Source organism: Apteryx mantelli, chromosome 4 (assembly GCF_036417845.1).
Source record: "Apteryx mantelli isolate bAptMan1 chromosome 4, bAptMan1.hap1, whole genome shotgun sequence".
NCBI classification, from domain to species: domain Eukaryota; kingdom Metazoa; phylum Chordata; class Aves; order Apterygiformes; family Apterygidae; genus Apteryx; species Apteryx mantelli.
The window spans coordinates 47,607,489-47,632,550 of NC_089981.1; the positions used below are offsets into that span (position 1 = coordinate 47,607,489).

General features: G+C 47.4%; 1 protein-coding gene and 1 long non-coding RNA gene across 2 annotated transcripts; both read left to right on the forward strand.

Moving 5' to 3' along the window:
* Positions 1 to 23,892, forward strand: LOC106498108 (transmembrane protein 151B-like). Its single transcript, XM_067295561.1, has 2 exons — positions 1 to 10; positions 20,488 to 23,892. Exon 2 carries the CDS (start codon positions 20,521 to 20,523, stop codon positions 21,916 to 21,918), a length of 1,398 nt encoding a protein of 465 aa, XP_067151662.1. The 5' UTR covers positions 1 to 10; positions 20,488 to 20,520; the 3' UTR covers positions 21,919 to 23,892.
* LOC106498204 (uncharacterized) lies at positions 5,305 to 8,417 on the forward strand. The gene is made up of 2 exons (XR_001294916.1): positions 5,305 to 5,387; positions 7,792 to 8,417. It is a non-coding gene; the product is annotated as an uncharacterized lncRNA (long non-coding RNA).
* Positions 23,893 to 25,062: the final 1,170 nt, after the last annotated feature.

The window sequence follows — 25,062 nt, forward strand, 5'->3', positions numbered from 1 at the left end:
GCGGGAGGAGGTGAGCCGCGGCGGGGCGCAGCGGCCGGGCGGGGGCCGGCGGGAGGAAGGGGCGACGGCAGCCCGGGGCGGCGGCGGCGGCGGCTGGGCACCGCCGTGCGGGGCGCGGGGCGCGGGCGGCCGCGGCTGCGGGAAGGGGCCCCGGCGGCCGCGGCGCGGGGTTTCGCCCGCGGAGGGGGAGAGAGCGGCCGGCGAGCAGCAGCGCTGCAGCCCCGCCGCGCTACCTGCAGCCCCGCCGCGGGGGCGGCCGCCAGCCGCGGAGCGGTGCGCGGAGCGGTGCGGTGCGGAGCGGTGCGGTGCGGAGCGGTGCGCGGTGAGCTCTGGCCCGGCGCGCTCGGCGCCGCTGCCGGCCGCGCTTTCCCCGACGGGGCTCTGCTGCCAGCCCTGCCCGGGCGCTGCGCAAGGAGAGGCGGCGGCTCCGCGCCGGCCCCTGGCTTGCGTCGCTGTCCAGCCGGTGACAAATGCCACCTGGCAAGGCCTGGCCCTGCGAGAGCCCCGGGGAGACCCTCGGGTGGCTCTCCTCGCCCCTTGCCCGTCCTCAGCCGCTGCCCGTCGTCACCTGGTGCAGGCAGGCTGCGTGCTGGGCTGGGCACAGCTTACAGCCTCAGCGAGCGGCTCTGCGCTGAAATGATGCAGCAGGGGAAACGGGGCCTGCCCAGGGGAAGTTTGTCTAAATTATCACCTCAGGGTTTGGCCCGGGAAAGCCGGCTGCTGCACAAGGATTTTTGAAAGGGTTGAGATAGTTGCCACTGTCTGAGTCATTGGTGTAACTTGCGCGGAGAGACACAGCGTGCATGGGAATGGGTTGGTATCCGGGGGCTTGGTGGCTTCCAAATGCTTGGGGCCAATCGGCCAAGGTCATCCCTCCCATTTTCCCTTGGGATCCAGGCACTCCTGTGCCTAATCTGCAGTGGAAAACATTGTTGAAAACATGGCTTAATATGGTTCTGCAGATCCGCTGTGAACGCTTACCGGTGGCCTTGCAGATCATAGACAGGAAACGACTGATGTGTCTGAGTGTTGACACAAGAAATATTGAGCCACGAGGCATTGGCTAGACAGAACTACAGGGCTCTGTGGCAGCAAATGACAAAACATTTGCGTTCCTATGTATTCAGGACAGCAAGCTATCCTGCATTAGGAATGCCTGAGATTTTCTTCTACACCTAATTCAGCCTTTGCTCCCAACTGTTTTGACAAGTCTGCCATTTACATTGTGTAATCCATGTGTAGATCCTGGAAGTGACAGAACTTTCTTCGTAATATGGAATTACAAAACAAATGTACAATGCTCCCAGGGATGCAGAGAGCAGCCTTAAAGTAACCAGAGAGAACCGAAAACAGAAATGAAAGCAACCCTGGAACGTTTCTGCTTGCAGTTAGTCTGCTTAATTCTTTTGTTAATGGGCAACAGTCTCAAGGTCCTGTAGCCGAAATACAGAAGCCTCAATAAAGCCCACATGAAGCTGTAGTATTGTTAGCTTAAAACCAAACAGCACTTTTTAAAGTACCTATAATAGAAAATTGACTTTTCAGCTTGGGTGGAAAAAACTATCCTCGATGGGTGAAAATTAGGGCTGTCTTCTGTCCAACTGCTTTTTAAACACCTGCAACACCATTCACTATTAAGAGCTGTGGCTAGGTTCAGGATACAGTTGCCGATAACAGTGGAACTCCCCAATGTAATTACAGCCCTGCAGAAGATCAATAGATGGTTAATGCTGGAAGGGATTTTTTGATTTATTTGGTCTATGACCATGAACTACAGAAGGCTTTCCAATATATTAAGCCTACCATAAAAATGTCTAAGCCATTTCTAGACATGAGAGCACTTGATCGCTCTGCTAAGCACATTTTATCTTGCTTCACTCATTCTGTTCTCAGTTTTTCTTCAGTTCCAATACAAACATTTCCACATATGAGCCTATATCTCAAATGCCTATAACAGTGATGTCTTAATACTGCAGTCCTGCATCATTGGTCTTTTCTTCTTGCTTTCTCCATCTCAATAGTCCTTCTGTGCTGGGCCTGCAGTTGCACTTAAATGCCCAGTATTAAATGCTCGTTTCATGGGCTTGCCTATTATTCTTGTCATTTATGGATTTCACTTAGATCAAATGCATGGAATTAAATCTTAACAATGACTGAAAATTGCCTTTGTTGGATAATAAATCAATAGGATATAAAATCCTGAGTAAGTAACAGAGAAGGTGTTTGAAGTGTAAGTCACTCACCTCAAAAACAGCTTGAGTGAAGATGCAGCTGTGGAACAGAGAGGAGGAGGCTGCTCGGTTTCCTGTCCTGGCCCTCGTCCTGTTCTGCGAAAGGCTACTTAGGTCTACTGCTGACTTTGCTGAGTGTCAGAGCAAGCCCTTGGATCACCTGCCGGTATTCTGTATTTTTTCTGTTGAAATGTCAACTGCTAGAGCTGGATGACCTGGAACAGTCATGATTTGGTGGTGTTTTAGGATTTTACTGTTTCATCAGCTGTTGCAAAAGAATGACAATCTTTGAGGGGAGGGATGGAAGAGACATGTTTTTCCAAACATTTCAGAAGTAATTGCTGTAGATTGATTCTCTGGACATGTTTTCCTTTACTTTCCTCCCTGAGTTAGCAGAACTTGCTGCTCTGCACTGTCCTGGTTAAGCTATGGGCTGGCTATTTTTCTTGTCTTGATTGTTATTGTCACAGCCTACACCTACACTGAAGAGTTGCTGGCGACTTTTCTGCATTTCTGCCAGTTTACGCCTCAGTCAGGAAATGGTATTAATATTTTCAGTTTTTGAAACTTAATTGAAAATTTTTTTTCCCAGGAAATTAAAGTTGGTGAGTACAAACATCATTTATTTGCTACCAAAACTAAGTCATCACCAAAGACAGCTGAAAGCAGCAGCTGCATGGCATTTTGAAATACTTATTTGTCTGGTCTGTATTGACATATCTAAACAGCAGTTATCCGTGACTGCTTTTAACTTGTCTTCCATATCTGAGAACTTTAATTGGGCATGACATGGTGTAATCAGTTAAGCTGTCCAAATAAAAGAGAGAAAACCACAAGAGGCCATGGGTAGATGCTCCTGAACTCCACGGTCATCAGGCTCGGTGATACACTGGGGGTGTTACAAAAGAGACCTATTAAAGCTGCTGCTAGCTGCCAATGTAAAATGAGACAGGAGATGATTTCAAAAGTGCTATTTGTGGTCACAACAGCACCAAGGGGTGGTACAAGTCAAGAAAAGATAAATATTGCTTGTTTGTAGGCTACCAGTTTGCGGACTCTCAGAGTCAAAAGACAGCTGGGTTCTTTCCTCATAAGCGTGCCGCTGGATAGACACCCGCTACTTGGGGGACTGGCTATGTTTAGTTCTCCAGCTTTTTATCCCTTTTTTTCTAATATAAATTTCAAACTCATTTTATTTGTCAAGGCTTATTTTATGGCATTGGACATATCATGCATAAAGTCCTTCATAGCTTGGCCCCGGTACCTTTAAATGGTCTCCCTGTGTTGGCTGCATCTTAGTCGTGGATGGCTGAAGAGAGGCTGAGGGGGCTAGCAGGCAACTCTGAAAGGAGGTGGAGCGAGAAAGCAGATGACCCTCGCAGGGGCCTGCAGCTTCCTCAGCCAGCAGATCCCCCCTCCAGTGAAAGCCTCCCCTCGCAGGTCCACTGGAGATGTTCCCTCCCCGCCGCCTCTTGGCTGCCTCCTTTTCCTGTAGTGGCTTATTGTCATGACGAAGATTTCTGTGCTCTTCAGCAGCAGAGCCAGGAGCAGGGGACAGAAAGGAGAGAGGGCCCAGGGGCTGGTAGGATGAATGTTGCTCCCAGCCACCGGCTAAGAAGCAGGAGCTCAGGAGGGACCACTGGGTGCCAGTCTCCAGAGCAGGGCTGTTTCCCTGGTTAATGTCTCCCCCACAGACCTGCACAGAGCCCTGACCCAATGGCTCCTGCCCCAAGGAGGGCAGGAAATATGGGTCCCAGCGAAGCGGTTTTCCTTCCCTCAGCTCTTGTGAAAGACCTGCTCCCATAACACCCTGGATAATAGTTGTAACTTAACCTGTGCCTTTACAGCATTATTGCCATCTTTTATTTTATATTATAGCCCTCTTCTAATGCAATGTGCTGTGTGGTTTGGTTTGGGCATGGGTTTTTAACCTGGATGCTCTCTACTAGGATATTTCCAAAATGGGGTCCTCCCATGTTGCTTTACTAAGTGATTGTGGTGGAAGACTGTCACAGTCCCAAGTGAGCTGGATTGACCGTACAGTGTTTTTTTTTTTATACAGTGCAATATTCACCCTCTTGAGTGAGGGTCAAAGAGGAAAAGCCCCTTTCTCCTCTTCCTGTCTGTTCATTCAGAAAACATAAACCAAGGAGTGCACCTCATTTCTTGATACAAATGGTCTCCCTCATAAAGATAGAGGAAAAAGTCAACAACAGTGGCATCACAGGAAGTGGAAAGCTTTATTTCATGATCCTGTAGTTCCAGGAAATATTTGCAATGTGGATCTTCTCTTAAGAAAATCCATGCTGGAACATCACATCTCTTTATGCTTTTGTTCTTTCCTTTGCCTTGCATCATCTTCTGATCACATAGCTGTTCTTGGTGCCCTGAGGTTGGCTCTCTTTGCACTTTGCACCAAAAGCTGCCAAGATTTTAAAGAAGATAGAAAACATCAAATGGATGTGTCCGAGCTTTGAATGGCAGCCTGGACTTCAACTGTGTGGGCTTCTAAGGGCAAAGTTCTCCCTCCTCTCTGACACACTGTGCTCCCTCACAGCAGTGGCCTTGGCATGCCGGCAGCCTGGATCTCTGCGGTGGGGCTTTGCTGAAAGTACCACTAGGAAATGCACCTGGGAAACAAGCGGCAGAACCATGCGATCAAAATTATGCTCACCACAATAAGCAGTACTCCTTGTTGCTTCAATTTGGCTTATTCTGGACTAAAGTTAACTGTTCCTTCTAGCTGACTTTCCAAATTCTCTCCAGCAAGGGAATTTTTTCAACAGAGCACTAGACGAGAACAGCTGGGGAGCTCGTGGAGCTCCATCACTGGAGGAATTTTTGTGGATTTTAAGGATTATTTAGGCAATGAGCTGTTAAGCATGCAGATGTTGCTTCATGGGAGTAGGAGCAACAAGGTGATCAGATAGTAGGTCCCATCCAGACCTGGTTTCTAACACGTTGCCTGCAGGGGGACAGACTCTCAGCTGATAGCAGGAGAAAAGCAACAGGTCTGCACACTGCTCTGAAGTCCCAAACATTTTCCTTGTTCTCCCTTTTTTGCATCAGAGACCCCAGATGATAATCTCCCTCCAGAATGGAAGAGTGGGCATCAAGGCAGCTTTTCACCTCAGCAAAAGCCATTGCAAGACTGAGGTAGGAGGTGTCTTCTCCCTGGGAACAGAACGCAGGTCTCTTTTTCATCTTTTTCTACACCTCGAAAGAAGATAGTTCAAGTCTTTACCAGAGGGCTGGGGACATTGCAGAAATGGAAACTAAAAAGAATGAAATGTCCCAAATAGGCTACAAGGAGTCGGGCTGGTTTCTGGGTGTATTCTAGCACATGTTAATGAGTTAAGACTGAAAATATTAGATGCCAAGCTATCAGCACTGTAAGGTCCTTTCAGTTGTTACAGTGACACTGTTGTGACTGCTGTGTTTGATCTTTCACTTAAAGCAGGAGTTCTAGTTTTTGGAAAAGTATGGTTAAGTAGTTAATTAGCTTTTTAACTTCTAATCAAGGAAAATGTAGTTCACTGAAGAGTTGACTTTCAGAGTATAATCATTCATCAGGCTCCTCAGAGCTTAAGAACTATAAAATTAAAAATAGCTCATAGTAAAACTTTGTTGAGGCCACAGTTTTTACAGTGATGTTGTTAAGTAGCCAAAAGTCAGATGGGGTGACTTTATTTATGCAGCAGTGCAGAGAACAGCCGATCAGCTCCTATACCTGGGATATTGCTGGCAGCAGAGGCTGCAGGCTCCTGGTGAAAGAGGAGCTCCAGGGTGCGGTGCAGGGGCAGAGGCTCCCTCTGAGAGCTGCCCTGGCAGGTGTGCATGCCGCATCATGCATGTGCTATGACTGCTCTGCCCCCAGCACATCTCATCCCAAGCCCCAAAAGCAGGGAATGAAGGTGCCTGAACCTAACTGTGTAACAGTTTCTACTTTCTGTTCTTCCCTCAAAAGTACCAGCCCTGGAACAACTACCATATGCCGCAGACAATACCTATCACAACCTTAACTCTGCCCCAGCAGGGAGACGAGCTTTGAGCCCTTCTTGCTGCAAACACGAGCAAGTGAGATGTTCCAGGGACAGGCAGGAGCAGATGGTGAGTGGGAAGGCTGGAGGAGCCTGGCTGCGCGCCGTGCCGGGAGCTCGGCAGTCCTGCAAGGCTGGCAGCCTTCCTGGAGCAGAGTTAAGGCTGTGAAGAGGGGTCTGGTGTATATCGTTCTCATGGTGCCGTACCTGTCTCTGGGGGGAGACACAGGGGGTTATGTCCCATGAAATGCTCGGCATTTTTACTTCTGTGGCTTTACAGTAGGTGAATCCTCTCACATACGCCATTTTTGTATGGGCAGTATTACACATCCTGGTTCAGCATCCAGCCAGCAGAGGCCTTGTTAAGGAAAAACTAGTAATATTGGGCCTCGGGGGAGACAGGCTGGAAACAGCTTGCCGGTGAGAGAGGGGACTGGCAGGGTGGGAGCTGACAGCAAAGGGCAGAGAGCAGGTCCCGAAGGGCCCCACCCCTGGCTGGGAGGCTAGTGATGGGTAATCAGGGTAACTTGCAAATTTGGAGTCTCCACAGCCTGACCTTACCAGGAAAAGGGATGGATTGTGTCAGAAACTCCAACAGATAACAACACATTTGGCTGCAGGAAAGCAGTGATTTGTGGCCATGCATTTATGGCTGGAGGCTTGCAGGATGCTTTCTTCATTCCCATGCAGTTGATTGCCCTTAGGAGCTGGACTGGGAATTGCAGAGTACAACATTTGATTAGTGTGATAGCAAAGTGATTCAGCATGAGGCATCGACACCTTTTAGTACCCCTCTCAAAGCAGCACAGCCTGTCCTAGAGGCCAAGCGATACAAGACCGTGAGTGGCCGCTGCCACCAACGGTGCTGTATCCCCAGCTCTGTGATGGACAGCGAAAACGCAGAGCACTGCAGAAACTGGGGTGGTAGCATCCACCAGTATGGTCCAGGCAGTGTGAAGCTCCCTCTGAGGACCCAAAAGAAAGCAAACATCCCCCATGACTGCCCAGCGGTGCGGTGGCCAGCCAGAAGTGCAAGTACTTGGCGGAGGAAGGGGGGAGCAATGAGGGCACATCCTGAGAAGATGAGAGTGACGGTCTGTCTCTGTGCCGTGTTGCTGGCTCAGCCAGGTTCTTCAAGAGGGGGACTGCCTTTCAGCAGGCCGGCGCATGAATTACATCCCATGACTCCCACCGGCTTGCACGCGGAGTGACAGGCTGTGACGGCTCCCAAACAGATCAGCCGTCCTCCCAGAGGGTGCTGCTGCGATGCTCATTTGAAACCACTTTACAAATACTGTTTTTTCAATGACTTCAGGAGGTATAGAAAGATTTGCTGAAGCCATGCCATGGGTCAAAGTCAGATTAGGAAATAAAATCCAAGTGTCCTGGGTCCCAGGCTCCCTTTTAACCATTAGGTGTTTAAATGAATTTCCAGTGAAGTTTTCACATGCTGTGTTGTCACAGGTTGTTGCAGAAGTGAGAGAGAAGTGATACTTATAATGAATTCTCTTTTCTCACAGGGAAGCATTAGCTGCTGGGATACTACCTCGTCTTAACAGGAGCACCATTATAAAAAATCTCACAGTGCTGAGGTCCCAGCTGTGCTGGAAAAGGTGCAGCAGGGAAATACACTCCCTGGAGCTGAGCTGCCCCTGCCAGAGCAGCTGAAGCCTGAGCAGTGGCTGGATGTTACTGTGATGGATGCTCTGCTTCGCAGCATGAGGGACCTGGCGTGGCCACAGTCTGAGCCACAGCAACCGAACACCCTGCTGCAAAAAGGTCCTTTGCTGCAGCCTGGCTGGCAAGGTCTTCCTGGGAGGACATCCACTTGGCAGGTGGTATATAGGGGATGGGAAGGCAGGATATCGGGAAGTCAAGTCAGAGAGCCACATTGTTCTAGTTTTACTGATGTCTGCTTAGGTAAAAGGATGGCATTGCAGAAAAGTGAGAATAAAAATAAATCTTCATGGTTCTGGACAAAGCTTGATTCACAGCTCACTTTGAAAGGTTTCCACTGACATCACTGGAACTTGGATCAGTTCTGTATGATATTTCTTCTGAGAATTTCAAAGATGTTTTCTATTTCCCATTTAAATCTCAAGGTGTTCCTTTAAAGTAAGCAAAGATTAAATCATGCTAATAATGACCTGTTTTTCTCATTTGTGAAGTCTGTCTAAATGGAGGCATTAAATGACTAGGCTACAAATAGCTAGTGAGGAACTAAAAAGGTCATACACACAGCCTTGCAGATTTATTTTTTTCAGTGCTGTGTAAACGGCTAGCCTGCAGTAGAGGATGCTAGGGCATGGTTAGGGCCATTGGGCTACTTGCTTCTCTTCTCTCCCCGTAGAAAGCCGCATCTTGTGAGCAAAGGTGGGTGCAAAATAGATATTGTAGGATTGCTGCTGAGACCAGCTAGGACTTTGTCTACCACACAGAGTCCAGCAGCTAACTAGTCTCCCCTTCTCCCTTTCCCACCATCCCTGTCCCTCCCAGCACTCACAGGCAATGGAGCTGCTCCCACCAGTCCTCCTGTTTTCCCTTGACTGGTAGGCCTCAGCCTGCCACCATCTGCTGTCCCTTGCTATTCTGGACACTGGGCATGATAGAGCAGGCAGATGGGATCCTGTAGGTGCCTCTTAGTGTGGCCTTAAGTCTGACCCTTATGGGTCACCATCTCCCCTTCATTTTCTCTCACACTTCGGCTGCCAAGACAGTAACTGCAGGGTCACTGGTGTGATGGGTCAAGCTGTTCATGACTTCTCCAAGCCAAGCAGGAGACAGCAGAAGTGGTGGCCCAGCAGCCCCACTTGTAGGTCTCACACCAGAAACAAGCAGGCCAGATTGCTCGGCCTTTGCCAGGCTGGAGCCATTCGGCATTCAGGCCCTGAGCACCTTCCCAGGTGGGCTGGCATGAGCAGCAGCAGTATGTCCGTGGGGATCTGCCTTGGGCTGGAGCATGCTTTCTCCTGTGTGATGTGCAGGTAGTGGTGATATGCATTCTGGCCAGAGCAAAAATGCACTCAGGGAAGCCTGTAGCTGCGGAGCCCATGCTATCTTCTCTGTGTCCATCACCCAGATAGTGTGGTTCAAGAATCTGCGAGGATCTGTGCTACTCTGCAGTCCCAGGATGGGGGCTCAGCGCTGCCGCCCATCCCTCAGGTGCTCCCTGCAGCTGCAGCTGAGCCTGCCTGTGGGGAAGGACCCCAGACGCCTACCCCAAAACTCCCCGTGCAGTGGGACCAGCCTCCAGCAGCACCGGTGGGACACAAGCGGCAGGCTAGGCATAGGGCAAACTGCAAAATACTGGGAGGCACAGCCAAGGCTCCTGCCAGTGCAAAATCATTTGGCCTTGCTCCTCTGGCAGTGATCAGGAATTTCACCCCAGGAGCTTTCCTGAGGATATGTGATGCTTTTAGCAGTTGACTGATGATAACTATTGGTGTAAACCACATTGTTATACTAGTAAAATTTACCCTGTGTCTGCTAGGAACCACCAATGTTCAAGGGTGAGGAGTGGCGAATATGAATCAAGTCTGATGAGTAGGTTTGAAGTGTAGAAAAAAGAACCACTCTTGGAGCTACTCTCTTGCTCTAAGTCAGCTCAAATCACACGCATTTTTTATTTCTTCATGAACTCATTCCCAGCATTGAGATTACTGGGAAAAATCCTCTCTGCCTGGAATATGCACTTTGTGTTGCTGCTGAGTAAGATGCCAGTGGCAGCAACATCAGCACTTTTTGGGAAAAGGGGTAATTTTGTTAGTGTAGTGTTTTGTGAGCTTGTAAAAAGCTGCCACTAAAATAGCCCAGTTTTCCATTTTGCAAATGGTGGCCACTGTTGCTAGGATTCATCTGCTCTGAAGCTATATAACCGCGTGACTTTCCTTGCAACAGTGTTCAGGTGCATCACCGGTAGACAGGGCAAGGGCCAAATTCTCCTGCCACTCGCATCCATAACCTTGTATTTTAGGGAGCAATTTTCTCATCCTGCTGATAATGTGCTGCATATATATTGGCTGAAATCCAAATGCATTTCTTTTCTGGGATTTCCTTTATTTTTGCTTGAAGAACTGAAAAGTACCCTGCAAGAGCTACTGCTGAATCTGACAGTTAGAGGACTGGAGGTTCCTTCTGTCCTGGCCTCTGCTTTCCTCTTCATCAGATGCAGACTTGAAGGTTTGAATTCATTAGGGTGAGCAGTGTGAAGTGATACGCTGGCTTTGTATGGTACTTCAGGAGGGTCCCATCATCTGAAATTCAGGCAAATCAGGTACCTTTTTTGCAGTCTGTCTTGTTCTGTGATAGGCTCTGCTGGGGAGAGAGTGTAATGCCATTGGATTCTGTTTTGTGAACCTTTCCACCCGAGACGTTGCCTCTGACAGCTCCATCTGACAGATGGAAGACAGAAAGCTCTGCAGAGATTTAAACAATCAGAAACCAAGCAATCCCTGTCCACTGCAGGAGGGCTATCGCAGAAGCAAATGCCTCCATGTTGGTGATGCTACAAAGGGGTGGCGTGCATGCAGGTTACTCTTTTTTAAATCAAATAAAAGAACATTTCTGCCCGGTATTGACATTAGAGCCCCTGCCAGCATGGAGCTTTCATTCTGGCAGGAGTTTCATAGCAGAAGAGCAAATGGTGCATTCAAAACATATATGCAGAAACAAATGCACTGCATGTTCAGGGGCTGGAGGGAAATTCTCCTTGATGCTAAATTTCCATTACGTTCTGTCCCTTATTTTTCCCTTTCCATTGGTGCTGGCAGTCACGCTGAGAGCACTTTCTATGGGCTCAGCATGAGGCTTCTTGTGGTTCAAGATGGATGGAGGAAGAGATTTTGTTTCAGGCTCTCCAGGAGGGGATTTATGAGGTGACTATTGTAATATCTCTCTTTTCTCTCATCAGACCTTTTTATCAACATCTCTTGCAGTGCCCAGATGGGGTCACACGGTGGAGGAGCACTTCTACCCCTCACGCACCAACATTATGATTGAGCACAGCCTGGCAGGCTCCTTTCTTGCTGTACTAATGAGACTCTGGTGTCGGAGTTCATTTGGCACTGGAAAGCAGTAAGAGGTTGTACTCTGTCTCCAAATGCTTGATAATCAATTCTCTTCTCCCTGGCCATCCCAGCCTCCTTGGGCCACTCTTCACCAGGATCACCCCGGGACATGGAAAATGATGTCTGCACCCTCTCCTGTTTTGGCTGCTTGGGGAAAGAGGGTAGAGATTTCCTTGCTGAGCTCTTGTTGCATAGTCCCTGTCTTAACAGCACAAACAGTGAAGCCTTTCTCAGTGCACCAGAAGTTGCTCCTGGTGCCCCTGAGATCTGAGCTCACCTCAGCTATGGTTACTAGCATAGCCTTGGGCTTGCCTGGCAAGGGCTTGCAGGTCATCTGTGTGTTATGTCCTGCCATGTCTATTGGGAGGTGAAACATTTTCCACTGTCCTCTCTTGATCACGATGGAAGAGATCTCAGAGACACAAATCTACTTTCATTGAGGCAGGTCACCACTTGCCAAAATGTATGGCCTTGTGGCTATTGATTATTCTTTCCCTCTCATTTATCTCAGTGAAACACATTATCACAAGCATAAGTCCACACAGGCAAATGATTGGCATTAATTTATGTACTATTTTTTCTTCTTGCTGCTTTATTTTCATTTCTTTTCTTCCAGTCCTATGCCTGTCTCTGACCCACTTTTTTTTCCCCACCAACAGGATATTCTTGCTAAAAAAAAATCTGATAAGATAGACTCATTGCTCACATGAGTAATCCTGAGCTGTGGGGTCATTTTGTTGTTGAAAACGGCCATGAAGTCACCCTGAAGTCAGGTCTCAGGAGAGCAGGAACAGACTGTGATGCCAGGCCCTTGCGCACATCTATTCTTGCTGAGACACAGCTGCAGTGTCAGCAGTGCAGTGCAGTGTCACCACTGCGAGAGTTGCTGCCCCCATTTAGCACAACCTTATCCCGCCACTCCAGGCTGTGGGGAGGAGTTTACGGAGATAGATCTTTTTTCTTCCTCTCTCTTTGGAGAAGTTCCCACCGGTGAGAAAGACAGCCTTTCAGGAGTAGCTGCTTTTCAGATAATAAATGGGCTGAGGGGATTGCTGGCTCATATGACACTTTGGTGCTGTCAAACTCAAAGTTCCCCCCCATTAATTCTTGCGCAGGTTCTATTTTTGGGCCTAGTTCCCCTCTGCTCTTGTGCAGGCTAGCTGCTATCCTTGCTCGCCTGCCTGCGCTGTTCCCCGCCTCAGTGGCATTTGCATGTCTGGGCTATCCTTTTCTCCCTGCCACTTTCCTCCCCCCCCTTTCTCCTGTGTTTCCCTGTCATTTTTCTATTTCCATTCGGGCCACGTCTTCATTACCCTCTGTTTTCTCTCATTCTTTCATTTTAGACATGATAGCATTTTGCTTCAGCAAAATTGCAGCTCTTGAGGTCAGCCACCAAGGGCGAACACATTTACACGTGGGGTTTAAAAGGACAGGAAATGCTTCTGGCATGATATTCCTGAAGGAGAATTTTAATGCTTTTGATGCTTTTCGGGAACCCAGATATCTGTCTGGGAACCAGACACACGCAGACAAACTTGGGCCCCAGACTGTCCACAAAACAAATACTAGAATAAATTTATGCTATTGCGGCATATTTTCTGATTATACAGCTCATGCTGGAGTTCTCAAGGAGACTGAAGCATGAAGTCTGGCAGAAGAGGAATAAGCCATTTCGTCAACAGAGAGCTGCAAAAAATTGTAAACATAAGGCAAAATTACATATCAAATTTTGGAAGACTGTAACTCAAAAATCGTCGAGTCAGTTTCCTTTGAACTTTTCTGAATATTCCTCCTGCCCTCTCAGGGTAAGTTTGGCAGCTTTCAGTTTGAATTTCTTTTGCCAGTCAAAATTAAAAGTGGACAAAATATGAGGTTTATAATTGTCACCTGAACCATTTTCATGCCATAAGCAATACTTTGGCAGGCAGAAAGAGAAGAAATGCTTCTAGCCCACACTGCCATACAGCTACTTTTGGAGTAGAATACAACTACTGATTAATAGCATACAGCAACAGAAAACTAGATAGTAATGTATTCCAGTGAAACTATGGGAGGGTTTGTGGCGTAGCGTTGTATCTGGAACTGCATAAGGTGCTTACACTTGGGGGCGAGCAGTGAAAGTGTGAGGGGCACCTCAGTGTCCACGCGAGACTCACAGCCTTGTTTTTACGACTGACACTTAGCTTTATGAAGACATTTGTATTGTGTAAGTTAATGGGCTACTTAACCATTACGTTGGCAGGGTTCTGCAGGAATTATTACTAGACTTGACACTATCCACTGGAATTAAGTATAAAATCACTGCAGGTAACATTTACAGTTGGCACAAACATTATCAGGCTGGTATGTAATGATGAGACGAGAGCACAGTCATAGAGAGGGATCTGCTTCGTTTGGTAATTCCGTTACTCAACCCAAAGCCAAATCTGAGGTTATGCATGTCAGGGCAGAGTGCAGCAAACCCTGTAGCTGTCCTCAGGAACAGTGACTCAAAAAATACCTAGGAGCAAGAGGATGAATAGTTTAACATGCACTTCTGGGTAGGTGCTGGGCCAAAATCTGCTAACGTAACTCTTGGAAATACAAAAAAGAGGGAATGGGAGAGAATGGGGAGGTGATTCTACCTTTTTGGTTTGATGCCAGTGAACTAAGCGCTGAGTCCTGTATCCATTTCCAAGGTACACATTGAAGGAGGATCTCAAGGTGCTGCTTGTGTACAGAGCACAAAGCAACTATTTGAGAGCTGGAGAAGAGCTCTGCAATGAAGAATTTCCAGACCTTGACTCATTTAATTTGTCCAAAAAAAACCCCCTGAAAAGTGTCCTCATTAGAATGGAGAAGTACCTTCAGAGAGAGAAAGCAGTAGTATGAACAGTCTTTCTTCAGATAGAGATGGACATCCACATTCCCACAAATGGGGGCTGAAGTGAGACAAAATTACAATGCCAATAAAATTTCATCATCAGAACAAATTTCAAAGGAGATGGGCAGGTTCTTCATTTCCTTTTGTCTACTAAAAAAGCAGCACATCTTTCTGGGAGTTGAGCTTTTACCAAGCACCGGTTACCAGGCTGTACCTAGGACAGTATAGTGAAAATGCATTGCCTGTGAGGTATAGGATGTAAGGGAAGAGAGCCTAGAGTCTCTCCTGCTCTTAAGATCTAAAAGTAGTTTGTGTTGTAGCAGAAGATCAACCTTACTGACCCAGAATAGCCTTGCAAAGTCAATAGGAGAGATTTCTCTGACTGTGCGTAAGTATTCAAGAACCATTTAGCTGGTTATTATACCGTAAAGATCCCAGCTAATCATCTAGGAAGAGCTGGGTGATTAGTGGGTGAGTCCTACTATCAGATATACTCATATCCAGAAGTGAGCAAAAGCACTAAGCCATGCAAAATTGAAGAGCTAGAGTTTCAAGCTAGGCACCCAAAAACTTGGGCTTGTAAAATCAGTTGGGGCTTCCGAGAGCGTGGCTCTTCCCTTCTGCTGCCGACTGCTCGGTTTGCTGCGGGGAATGAGGGCGTCCGGCCAGCCCAGGCCTGAGCTCTGAGGAAATTCGTTAGTTCTTACGTACCTGTCAGGAGGAAGGGACCTAGAGACACAAGTCCTGATTTGTTCTGGTTCTCTAGCTTCAATTTTACATTTCAAATGTGCCTTTTAAAGAGAAATCAGGGTCTGGGAGAGGGGGTTAGGATTTTGGATTTATGGCCACCCTCAATGCAGTTGCTCATCAGCTCACTTAGGATGGCTACAACAGGGTACAACTTACCTGCCTGCGTTTTAATGCTGCTCAGTCACAGGGATGAGTGAAAGTGCCAAATCCCCGGCCACCGGTGCCTGGCCCTGCCCGCAGGAGCACCATCCTTCCAGCAGGGAGAGAGTGGGGGCCAGGCCGTGCTCTGCCCCTCTGCTTTCTTTCCATCCCTTTATATTATGTGAGAGTAACAGCCCAAATCTTACTCCACGCTGTTCCAACACAAAGTACTTTTTAATTGCTTTAATTACTGTTACTGCAGCCAGCACCCAAAATGGGGCCAGAGGTGGGTGTGCCTGTGGGAATGAGCTCTGCGGCCGGTCGCTGCATACCTGCTTTTCATCTTGGGCATCTGCCATCCTAGACTGACTTTGAAGGCAATCGCCCTTTCCGTCACAGCTTGGATGCTTTGTCATTTGCAAACAAAGTTTTGCACCGAACTTTCTTGAAAGAATAAAAGTCTAAATGTTGCCAGCCTGGAAACTCCTGTCTGCTACAGGTGTTAGTTGAAATTCCAGTTCTCCGTCTGCAGTTAGGGCTTTCCAGACTATTTCCCAGCAACTGTGGCAACAAATTAAATAGCATCTATCGCTGTGTGTCTTGGAAGACTCCACGCCACCAGACAACAAGCAGACTAGGAGAGGGTATGGAGCTGGCTGACAGATCCTGAGCTCTGCACTTTGGGAAATGACAGTCCAAAAAACCCCAGCGCAAATACACTGAGTTCTTCAGTTGTTGCGTACTTTGCGAGCCCCACAGCTGTGTCCCCCCTTGCCCCCGCACTGCCTGCACATCCCCCGGCCCCTGCCCGCGCACCTGCACTCCTCCCCAGCATGCGCTCGCCTGCCCCTCTCACCTGCAGCGGTGTTTTCCTCATCTTCTCTGAGAAGTGCTAAACAATTTGGGAATTTTCCTTGATTTTTAGCTGTGGAAAAGTAGAATGAAGTTTTGTTTACTGATGATTTGAGTAAGAATTAGCAGGAAGTTCAAATCCAATTAAAAGAGATAAGAAGTCAAGCCTCTGAATGCCGTTCGGCAGCATGCCAGAGGCGTAGCAAGTCATTATTTGCAACACGTATTTTTAACCCGCCTTGAAATTCATAAACAATAATAATGACAGCTCGACTGTGTTTCTTCATAGCATGCTGTCCAAAAATGAAAGATTTTTACAATTGCTATTGTCAGCAGAGCTGGGTGGGAGCTTTTGGATGACACATTTGATTTGCCAAAACCATCACAGAAATGATGCAGTCTCATTTAAACTTTTGTCAGGAGACTTCTCAGGTCAACGCTGGAGTCTCTGCTCAAAGGCAAGCCCCCAAAGAGCAGGAGCAGCAGGACACCTCACTTGCTTTGGGTTGGAGACCCAAATCTGTGGGTCCTAGCTCTCGGGCAAAACGCCTGATGACTGTGCTTTTGTCTATTCTGGGACAGTTTCTGTTTGGCGCTGGCTTTCTGTTTGGCTCTCTGTCTTGGATTTCTTCAAATATATTTCTCTATTAAATTTTTCCAGGGATTATGGTTTTGTTCCACATCAAAACAACACAGAACCCACAACGTTCTTCACTGAACGCAACTCTTGTTCTCTGACTAGTACAAGTTATCATGGAAATTATTAGTTTCCTTAAGCATTATTGTATTCATCCAGAAATACAAGCTGACCCTGTTTTGATCTGAAATATTATGCAGGGAGAGAATTCCACATAGTACCACAAACATCATGCTTGCAGGAAGATATGTTAATTAATAAAGTCTGAGAGCCACTGGTTTAACATATTAATGAATTTGTTATGCAGAGAAAGATGGAAAGATACATTTCCTTATTAGATTTTATGTGTGTGATGCTTTTATTGTAATTATTTGTTATATTTTGCGTCTTTCTTACAAACACTGTCAAAATGCTTTACCGTGTTCCTAACAGTGTAACTGTTTTAGATAATTATTTCAGCAGAAGGAAGGAGCAATAAGGGGATCTAGGCTGGATGAATATATTCAGAATTTGAGGTAAGATGAACAGCTATGAGGGTAGGCACTAGAAGAGGGACCCTTTTATAACTGAGGACCAGTGGAGAGTGAGATCTGATAGGAACAAAAGGAGGGTATAATACAGTGGGTCAGAAGGGCCAGAAGGAAAGAATAATGTTTTTCCCAAAGGGTTTTGAACATGAAGAGCCTGCTGAGGTGGATTGCAGTGTGAATGGGGGGCCTCCCTGGAGCAGTCTGATGGTGGGCACTATGGCTGCATGTCTTCATTAATGCAAGGAGAGAAGAGCTGCATTTTTCTATACGCTGCAGTGAAAATAGTGATGGTAGTCTGCCTCAGGAAGATCGAGCTTCTCCTGCGCTGTGGGCTGCATGCCATTTTTGAGGTGTCTCCAGAGGACGCACACAAAAATGTCATGCCAGGCCTGCGAGGCTCGGGGCTGCTGCCAGCCCAGCCCAGTGCTGGTCTCAACGTGGTGAGATGGGAGCCACCTCTTCCCGCAGAGGGTAGGTGGCATTTCATGGCAGGAAGCACATCAGGAGGCATTTGCCAGCTTTCAGACTCCAGTACAGCCCGTGATAACCCTGGGTGGATTGAATCAGCCCTTGGGCAGGATACAGCTGCAGAGAGCAGAAAAGCTGTTCGTCAAAGGCCAGCAAGATAAAGGACAGGTGGGGGCTGCAGTGCCTTTGGCAAATATTGCCTTAACAAACACGGGGCAGCCCTCGCACACTGCTGGGCGCCGGGCTGAGAACGCCTTGAATACATCAAGGAAAAGGTTGAGGTTCCCAGAGCTGCACGGAGTATTTGAGCACACACCTTACATTAAAACCCCTTCAGGTCAGACCCCTTTGGCTGGGCCCACTGCAGTTCTTTAGAGTATTAATCACAGACAATTTTACATGAAAAGTGCCTATGCAAACCTGCTGACTCTGGACTTAAATTCCCTCAGTAGAATATTGCCCAGCTGTTTTTTCTGCACAGTCCTCATGATTGGTGTAAAGGTATTTTCAGTTTTAGAGTTTTCTTCACATGAGAAAAACAACCTTCAGGGAAAAAAAAGGTGGATGTTTGCAATTCTTCACTATAGTGTATATTTTGGCATCGCCACAGCACAGAAAAACTCTAGCTCCATACAAAGACCAGACAAAAAACAAAAGGTAGATATTCCTAGTGCAGTTCCCAAGTGTCAGGAGAGTCTGGGGCTGAGTTGGGGGAACCGTGTGGCCAGGGCAGAAGCCTGCACCGGGGCGTAACAGCACGTGGACAGAGCGGCAGGCATTGACAGAGTTTCCCGAGGTGAAACTCCTCATGACTGTGGTTATATTTAGGAATACACTCACAAAAGTCCTGCAGTTATTGTTCAGCTGATTTGGGGGCTGGTTGAAGCCATGTTATTGCTTTCCTCAAGGTTTTCTGGAAAAGGCTATGGAAAATAGCCTTATTCTTACCAATACTTAGGTCTCTTCACTACCCTGCCTGCAGAAAAGGTATTTAACATGCCCTTTAAAACCTGTTTAGCTTGTCTATACCCATTTTGGCCACTGTTAGTGTGAATGGCCTTAGTAAACAAAACTCAGCTCAGTATAATTATTCTTTATTCTAACACATAAATATATAAAAAATGTTTGGGATAAGAATGTAAATTCTTTAGAGATTCCTTCTGGAACCATCCAGAGCCAGATCCTGCCCTTAGTTACTGTAGATAAATACTGGTGTGGCTCCCTAAAATCAGTGAAATTACTCTGCATTTACAATATCAGATTTGAAGCTATGAAATCAAAACCTAACCCCATGAAGTCTAGTTTGGCAGTGGTCACAGAGAACCATAAAAATCTCTACAGTTACTTAGAAGTAGCTCTCTGTCCCAGAAAAAAAGCAATATTAAATTCTGATCTTATAGCCCTGCAAGGTTAGAAGCCAATGCTTCCACCTCATTGAGAAAATAGTAAACTCTTCTTTCTAGTGGTGCTGGGCTATTATTTTCTGGTCATAAAATGATAGTCCTTAAACTCCTGGCTGGCTCAAGATTACTTACTGACTCTTATGTGTTGTGGGTCTGAGACAAGCTATATTGGGGGAGAATTTTATCCTTGCAGAAAGAAAGAGAAAACATTTCCCAAACCTAGCATCTGCTGGCATCTACTGAGTAGTTTGGTGCATTAGAGGTGGCCCCTTGGGAGAAGGAGTAACAGTGTGCTTCTATTTTTGTACAGAATAGGGCTAGGCAGAGGGATAATGCATGAATATCAGTGCATACCTGCTCCCTCACTATTATTTTCTCAGTGTAAGGAGGAGGCAAAGGCTGGCAGTGACAAGCGGGAAGCAGACAGCCTTCAGCAATACCTGCCAGGTGGGCAGGGGGTCTTGCTTCACGTACTTTCTACAAATAGACTGCTGCCAGCCAGTAACGTAAGTCATGCTGCTGCTGCTCTTTGCAGAAGGACAACTCTGTTTTCTGCTAGCTGTGTGGCTTGATTTGGCCTTTTTTATTATAGCCCAGCATAGCATGACAATGCAGCTGATTCACTGCAACATCACAGGGGTAAGGGCTGCAATCACATCATCTCAGTGAAGGCAAGGGGAGGGCAGGAGGGCAAACTCCCTCTCTACTGCTCAGCCTGACTTTTGGAACTTGAAAGAAGGGGGTGCGCTACATTTTAAATATTCATATATATACCTTAGCTTCAAATGTTAAACTTTTTAGGTATTTTAAATAGGAGCTAGTCTTCTAGCCAGCCTGAAGCTATGCTGCACTGTACTGTAATCCTGTCACATTTTTAAATAAATGTGCTTGAATCTAGTAATTTTCCTGATGGCTAGCCTCCAGGAAAACGGTGTCGATCACTTGGTAGGTTTGAGGGTTGGGTCTGAGTCAGCTCTGAATCAGGTGGCAGCTCCGGCTCCACATGGCACTGGTCCCCTGCACTGCCCGGGAGGACACTCAGCCCCGGCGCGTGCAATGGAGCTGGTGATGTACCCTGCTGGCACCCGCACAGCTGAAGCAGGGGGAAGGCTGTAGTGGGCAGAGCGCAACTCGGCCACTTTCTCACCTACACCGGGGACCTCAGTGCCACAGTGCCAGCAGGAAGGGAGCAGGCGCACGCGGGGTGGTAAGCCGCAGCACCTCACTCCCGCTCGAGTGACTTCTCTCCCTGAAGCAAGGAGGAACAGGGAAGGAGTTCTGTCCGGAGATCTCTGTCCAGGGCATGGCATTTCTGGGAAAGCTGTATATATTCATATTTATATTAAATAGGGTGGTGTCCTACTCCTCAGGCAGTTGAGGGCAAAACCAGACAGAGTCTCAAAAGCAAAAGTTGTTACGTGTGTTATGTAAAATAGTGTGACTGACAGGTTCTTCTCTCTGTTTCTCTTTCTCTCTCTCCCCCTTCCCTGGTGGTGTGATTCAAAGCAACGCCCTGTCAAGCAGTCCCTGAGCGCTTGCATGTGCAGAGAGTCACACTGGAAATGCCTCCTGCTCTCCATCCTCATGTACAGCTGTTTGGGTGCAGTGGCCTGGTGTCAGCTGGCTCGGGTCACCAAGCTCAGCTTTGATAGCTCCTTCAAGGGCAAGTCCATGATCTACCATGACAGCCCATGCTCAGATGGCTACATCTACATCCCGTTGGCCTTTCTCTCCATGCTGTACATAGTATACCTGGTGGAGTGCTGGCACTGCCACGTCAAGAGGGAGCTGCAGTACAAGGCTGATGTGGACAGTGTCTATGAATGCATCAACCGCATGCAGCAAGCCACCCCATGCATCTGGTGGAAGGCCATCAGCTACCATTTTGTGCGGCGTACCCGGCAGGTGACCCGGTACCGCAACGGTGATGCCTACACCACCACGCAAGTCTACCATGAGAGGGTCAACACCCATGTGGCTGAAGCAGAATTTGACTATTCTCACTGTGGATACAAGGACATCTCCAAGGAGCTCCTGGGCCTGGAGAGCTACACAGCCACCAAGCTGAGGTTCACAAAATGTTTCAGCTTTGCCAACATTGAATCTGAGAACTCTTACTTGACCCAGAGGGCTCACTTTTTCACAGAGATTGAGGGGCTGGATGACTACATGGAAGTGAGGGAAGGCATGCAGCTAAAAAACGTGGACTTTAAGGAACTTATGATGGCCTACGGGGACCCAGATCACCTCCCGTGGTACGTGTCCCACTATGCTTTCTGGGTGGCAGCTATCTTGATGATCTCATGGCCACTTAGGGTACTCATAGAGTATCAGACTGCTTATGTTCACTACCATGTGGAGAAACTGCTGGGCCTGGAGTACACAGCACCTGCTGCAGTGGAGGAACCCTTGTACAGGTACCGCATGCCCAGGGACACCACTCAGGACAGCACTGAGCTGGAGTGGCACATCTGCACCAATCGGCAGCTGATCCCCAGCTACTCGGAGGCCATGCTCATGGATCTGACAGACTCCCCAGCGTACAACAGCTACACGGTGTGTCAGTACAGTGAAGCGGCCCATGGCTGTGACCGCTGCAACCGTGCCTCCAGCACCTCATCCATCTTCTCACGCCACGCTTTCCACAGCTGCAGCGGCAACTCCCGCCTCTCCCTCAACACCAGCCGCTTCTCCCTCTGCCGTGTCCATGGCTCCCACAGGACAGGCCTCTGGAGAAGCCGCAGCAGCAGCATTGCTGACCGGGGTTGCCACGATGAACAGTGTTGCTCCTACTCCAGCCAGTTGGCTGTCAACGAAAACCCCCCAACCTACCATGACGCCCGCTTCTTCCCCGTGTTAATCGTGCACAGGCCTGGGGGGCATGACAGAAGACATTTCTATGTCAGACGCTCTTCCTGTCTAGAAACGTCGCTGTGATGGGTCTCTGTGGTTTCTTGGCTCCTCTGTCCTGGGACAGCTCCACCACAGTTTGCAGAGATGCCACTGGCAAGGAGCCCATAAGCTTCAGACCCCACAGTGGGTCTCCAGGACAAGTTTCTGATCTCAGTTCTTCTCCCTGCCATTGCAAGAGGATATATTCACGCTGACAAATAGCTAACTTCATTTCCAAAAGCTTCTCTGTCTCCTTCAGGTGATCTCCCTATTCATTCTCTTCCCTCTTCCTTTCGTTCTTTTACTCCTCACTCTTTCTCTGTTCCTTGGCTCTCTGCCTCTCCTCCCATCCTGCTCTCAACCTTTTTCTTATAGTTTAGTCACAGTATTTGACAGCTGTTTCCACTGGGGAATTTTTAAAGCCTTTGCTTTGCAGTGTATTTGCTCTCTTGGATGCCCTGCAAGGTAAGAAACTTAGAAGTAGCAAGGGCAAGTAAAACACTGAAAGACACATGGCCAGTTACTTTTGAGTCAGAAGGAGAATTCAGATCTGCAGAATCTGAGTCACCTGCTGTAAACCCCAAACTAGGCTTTTTTTTTTCCTCTCTTCACAAATCTTTTTTCATTTTCTTCTCATTTATTCTTTCCCTTTTTCGCTTTCTCCTCCTCTCCTTACCCTCATCTTCCTTTTTTTTTTCTCACTTTTGCTTTCCAATTTTTCTTAATACCTTTCTGGGTTTTTGCCAGTGAGGGAGTTTTTCAGGGCGTATTTGGCTACCATTGGCCAAAAAAAAAGTATTTGCAGCACAAATTTCACTGGTCACTGGCACAAGCACAGGAAATGTCCTTGGGGAATTCTGAGGACTTCCATTGCAGAGTAACAAAATGCACTGAAAAAGCAAAAAGCATGCCCTTTTCTAACCTTGCCCTGACTGGCCTACAGTGGAGACACTCTGCAACATTTCCAGCTGTAGTTAACCTCATTCTGCTCCACCAGTGTTAGCAATCGTTGGGAGCCACAATGTAGATCAGTGCCGTGTTAGCGCCACTATTTTTAGGACTGTGGGCCTGGTTTGTGGTTATTTCATTCCTACTACTTGCTCAGAGCTGCAGTGGCTGGAAGAGAGGAGAGAGGCAGGGGAAGAAAAGGTAAATATGGTATTAACCCACCATAACGTACCCACTGACAGTCTGGAGTTGTCAGGAAGCTCTTCCACTCAGAGTGTATATGAGAGCAATCCCAGGACTGCTCTACTTTACCTTCTGCTTCGTTGTGCCCCAGGGAGAGGTTTTGGCATGGAGCCCACTGCTGCCATCCCACTTGGGCCATGGGTACCCCTGGGGCAGGGAGTACAGCCAGGAGCCAGGAGTCAGCCCAAACCCTGCTCCTGCAGGGCTTCCCTTGAAGGAGGTGCAGAGCCTCCAATAAACTATCAGATTAGTCCCAGCAAAGTCAAATCCAGAATAAGCCTGGTGCTGGCAGAGCAGACCTAGTGTTAGCCAGCAGCGCAAGCACTCTGGGCTCTCTTGGGGCCCTCCTGCCCCCCGGCTCTGCAATGTGGCGTAGCAGGAATATTCCCTATTCTGGGCGCCAAGGACCAACCCAGGAGCTTGTGGCCATGCTCAGGACCTACTAGGGACCTTGCAGCCTGCCAGACCTGCACCCAGCAAGGGGTAGTCATACGCTGAGCAAGCTCTGTGCAGTTTCATTGCGTGGATGGCAAAGATTATTATCAACCGTGACTCACAGGAGAATGCAATACAATTGCAATACAGTAACTTTCAAAACAAAGTGTTATAACTCCCAACAGCAAGTAGATAAGAAACCGTGTCCCCAGAGGGGCTGGCAACAAATGCTTCCTCCTAAGTCAGTTTTGTGTGTATCTACATGTAATATGAAATTTGTAAAGTCATATTAGTATGTGTAGATTATATATATAACTGTGCATACTTATATGGTGATTTCTTATGGCATTGACTGTTGCACCATGTTAAATATATTTTGTTTTGGTTTGATGACTCCGTTTTGATAGACTGTATTTATTCCAGCTCCAGAAACAGAAACATTTCTTAGCATTGCCAATACCTGGCTGACCTGTTGCAAATGACTGCATCATCAGAAAGGTTGTTTAAATTTTTCTGAGTTAAACTTTTTAAATGTAAATACTTTATGTAGGATTTATGTGACATTTTCATTCTGACAGCTTGGCATTTACTGCAAAAGATAGATAACACATATGATGTGCTAGTTTATCACCTTTAAAAAAGAATAACCTTCCCAGACATGCGGAGGAGCCATGTTTGGGCTTGGGGTAATGTTTATAGCTAGACTGGGGCCAAAATCCTAAACTGGATAAAGGTCAAACTTAGAAAAAATCCAAACCTAGATCCACCCTACAAAGACCAAGTCCCTGTCCCCCATCCAAACCATGCCTCCTACCACCCCCAGGAAGAGCTGAGAGAATCTGGGAATGAGGAAAAAATCAGATCTGAGCTCAAAGCTCAGACTCATCTCTAATTTACTTTTATTCTTAAAATGGAGTAAGTACAAGTCTTTAATATGGTTCCCTATCTTTACACTCACTCACACAGAAAGTTAAAACCAGCACATATGGAAGGTTTCAGAGCTGGAGGAGGCTGCAACTTCAAGTAACAGAGTGGCTGGAGTATTTCAACACGATTTCTTATGGAAGGAGGTGGTAGGGAGGAAGACAAATAAGAAAGGAGAAAGGACAAAATGGTAGAAAAATATAAATTAAAAAAGAGCAGAGTTCAGATGCAGCTAAGATAATTCTCAGATGAGCAGCACACCTCAGTTAAGGCAAGCTTAGCCCAGACACAGGCAAGATGAGTTTCAAGTCTTCTTGTGTAGCTGGTGCAGCCACCTGTGACTTGAAATACCATGTCCAAAGTTTGGCATGGTCAGGTTGGCCACATGCATTTCAAGACTGTGTTATATGTAGGTCCATAGAAGAAGCTGCACTAAAACAATGTTATTATCTGGCGTGAACAAGCTCTAGCAATCCCATTATTATGATGGGCTGGGCAGAATATGGGAGACAGCTTACGCCAAGTCAATGAGTTTAACCTTTTCACTGTTCTCAAAAGCCACTGTAGTATCTAGCAGTTCTCAAAGGGTCCTTGGCAGGGTTTGAAGAGTCAGAGGATTTCTGCTTCCTCCTTCCCTCT

Excerpts from the sequence above, each read along its gene's own strand:
- LOC106498108 (XM_067295561.1), top strand. The coding sequence starts at position 20,521 with ATGTGCAGAGAGTCACACTGGAAATGCCTCCTGCTCTCCATCCTCATG.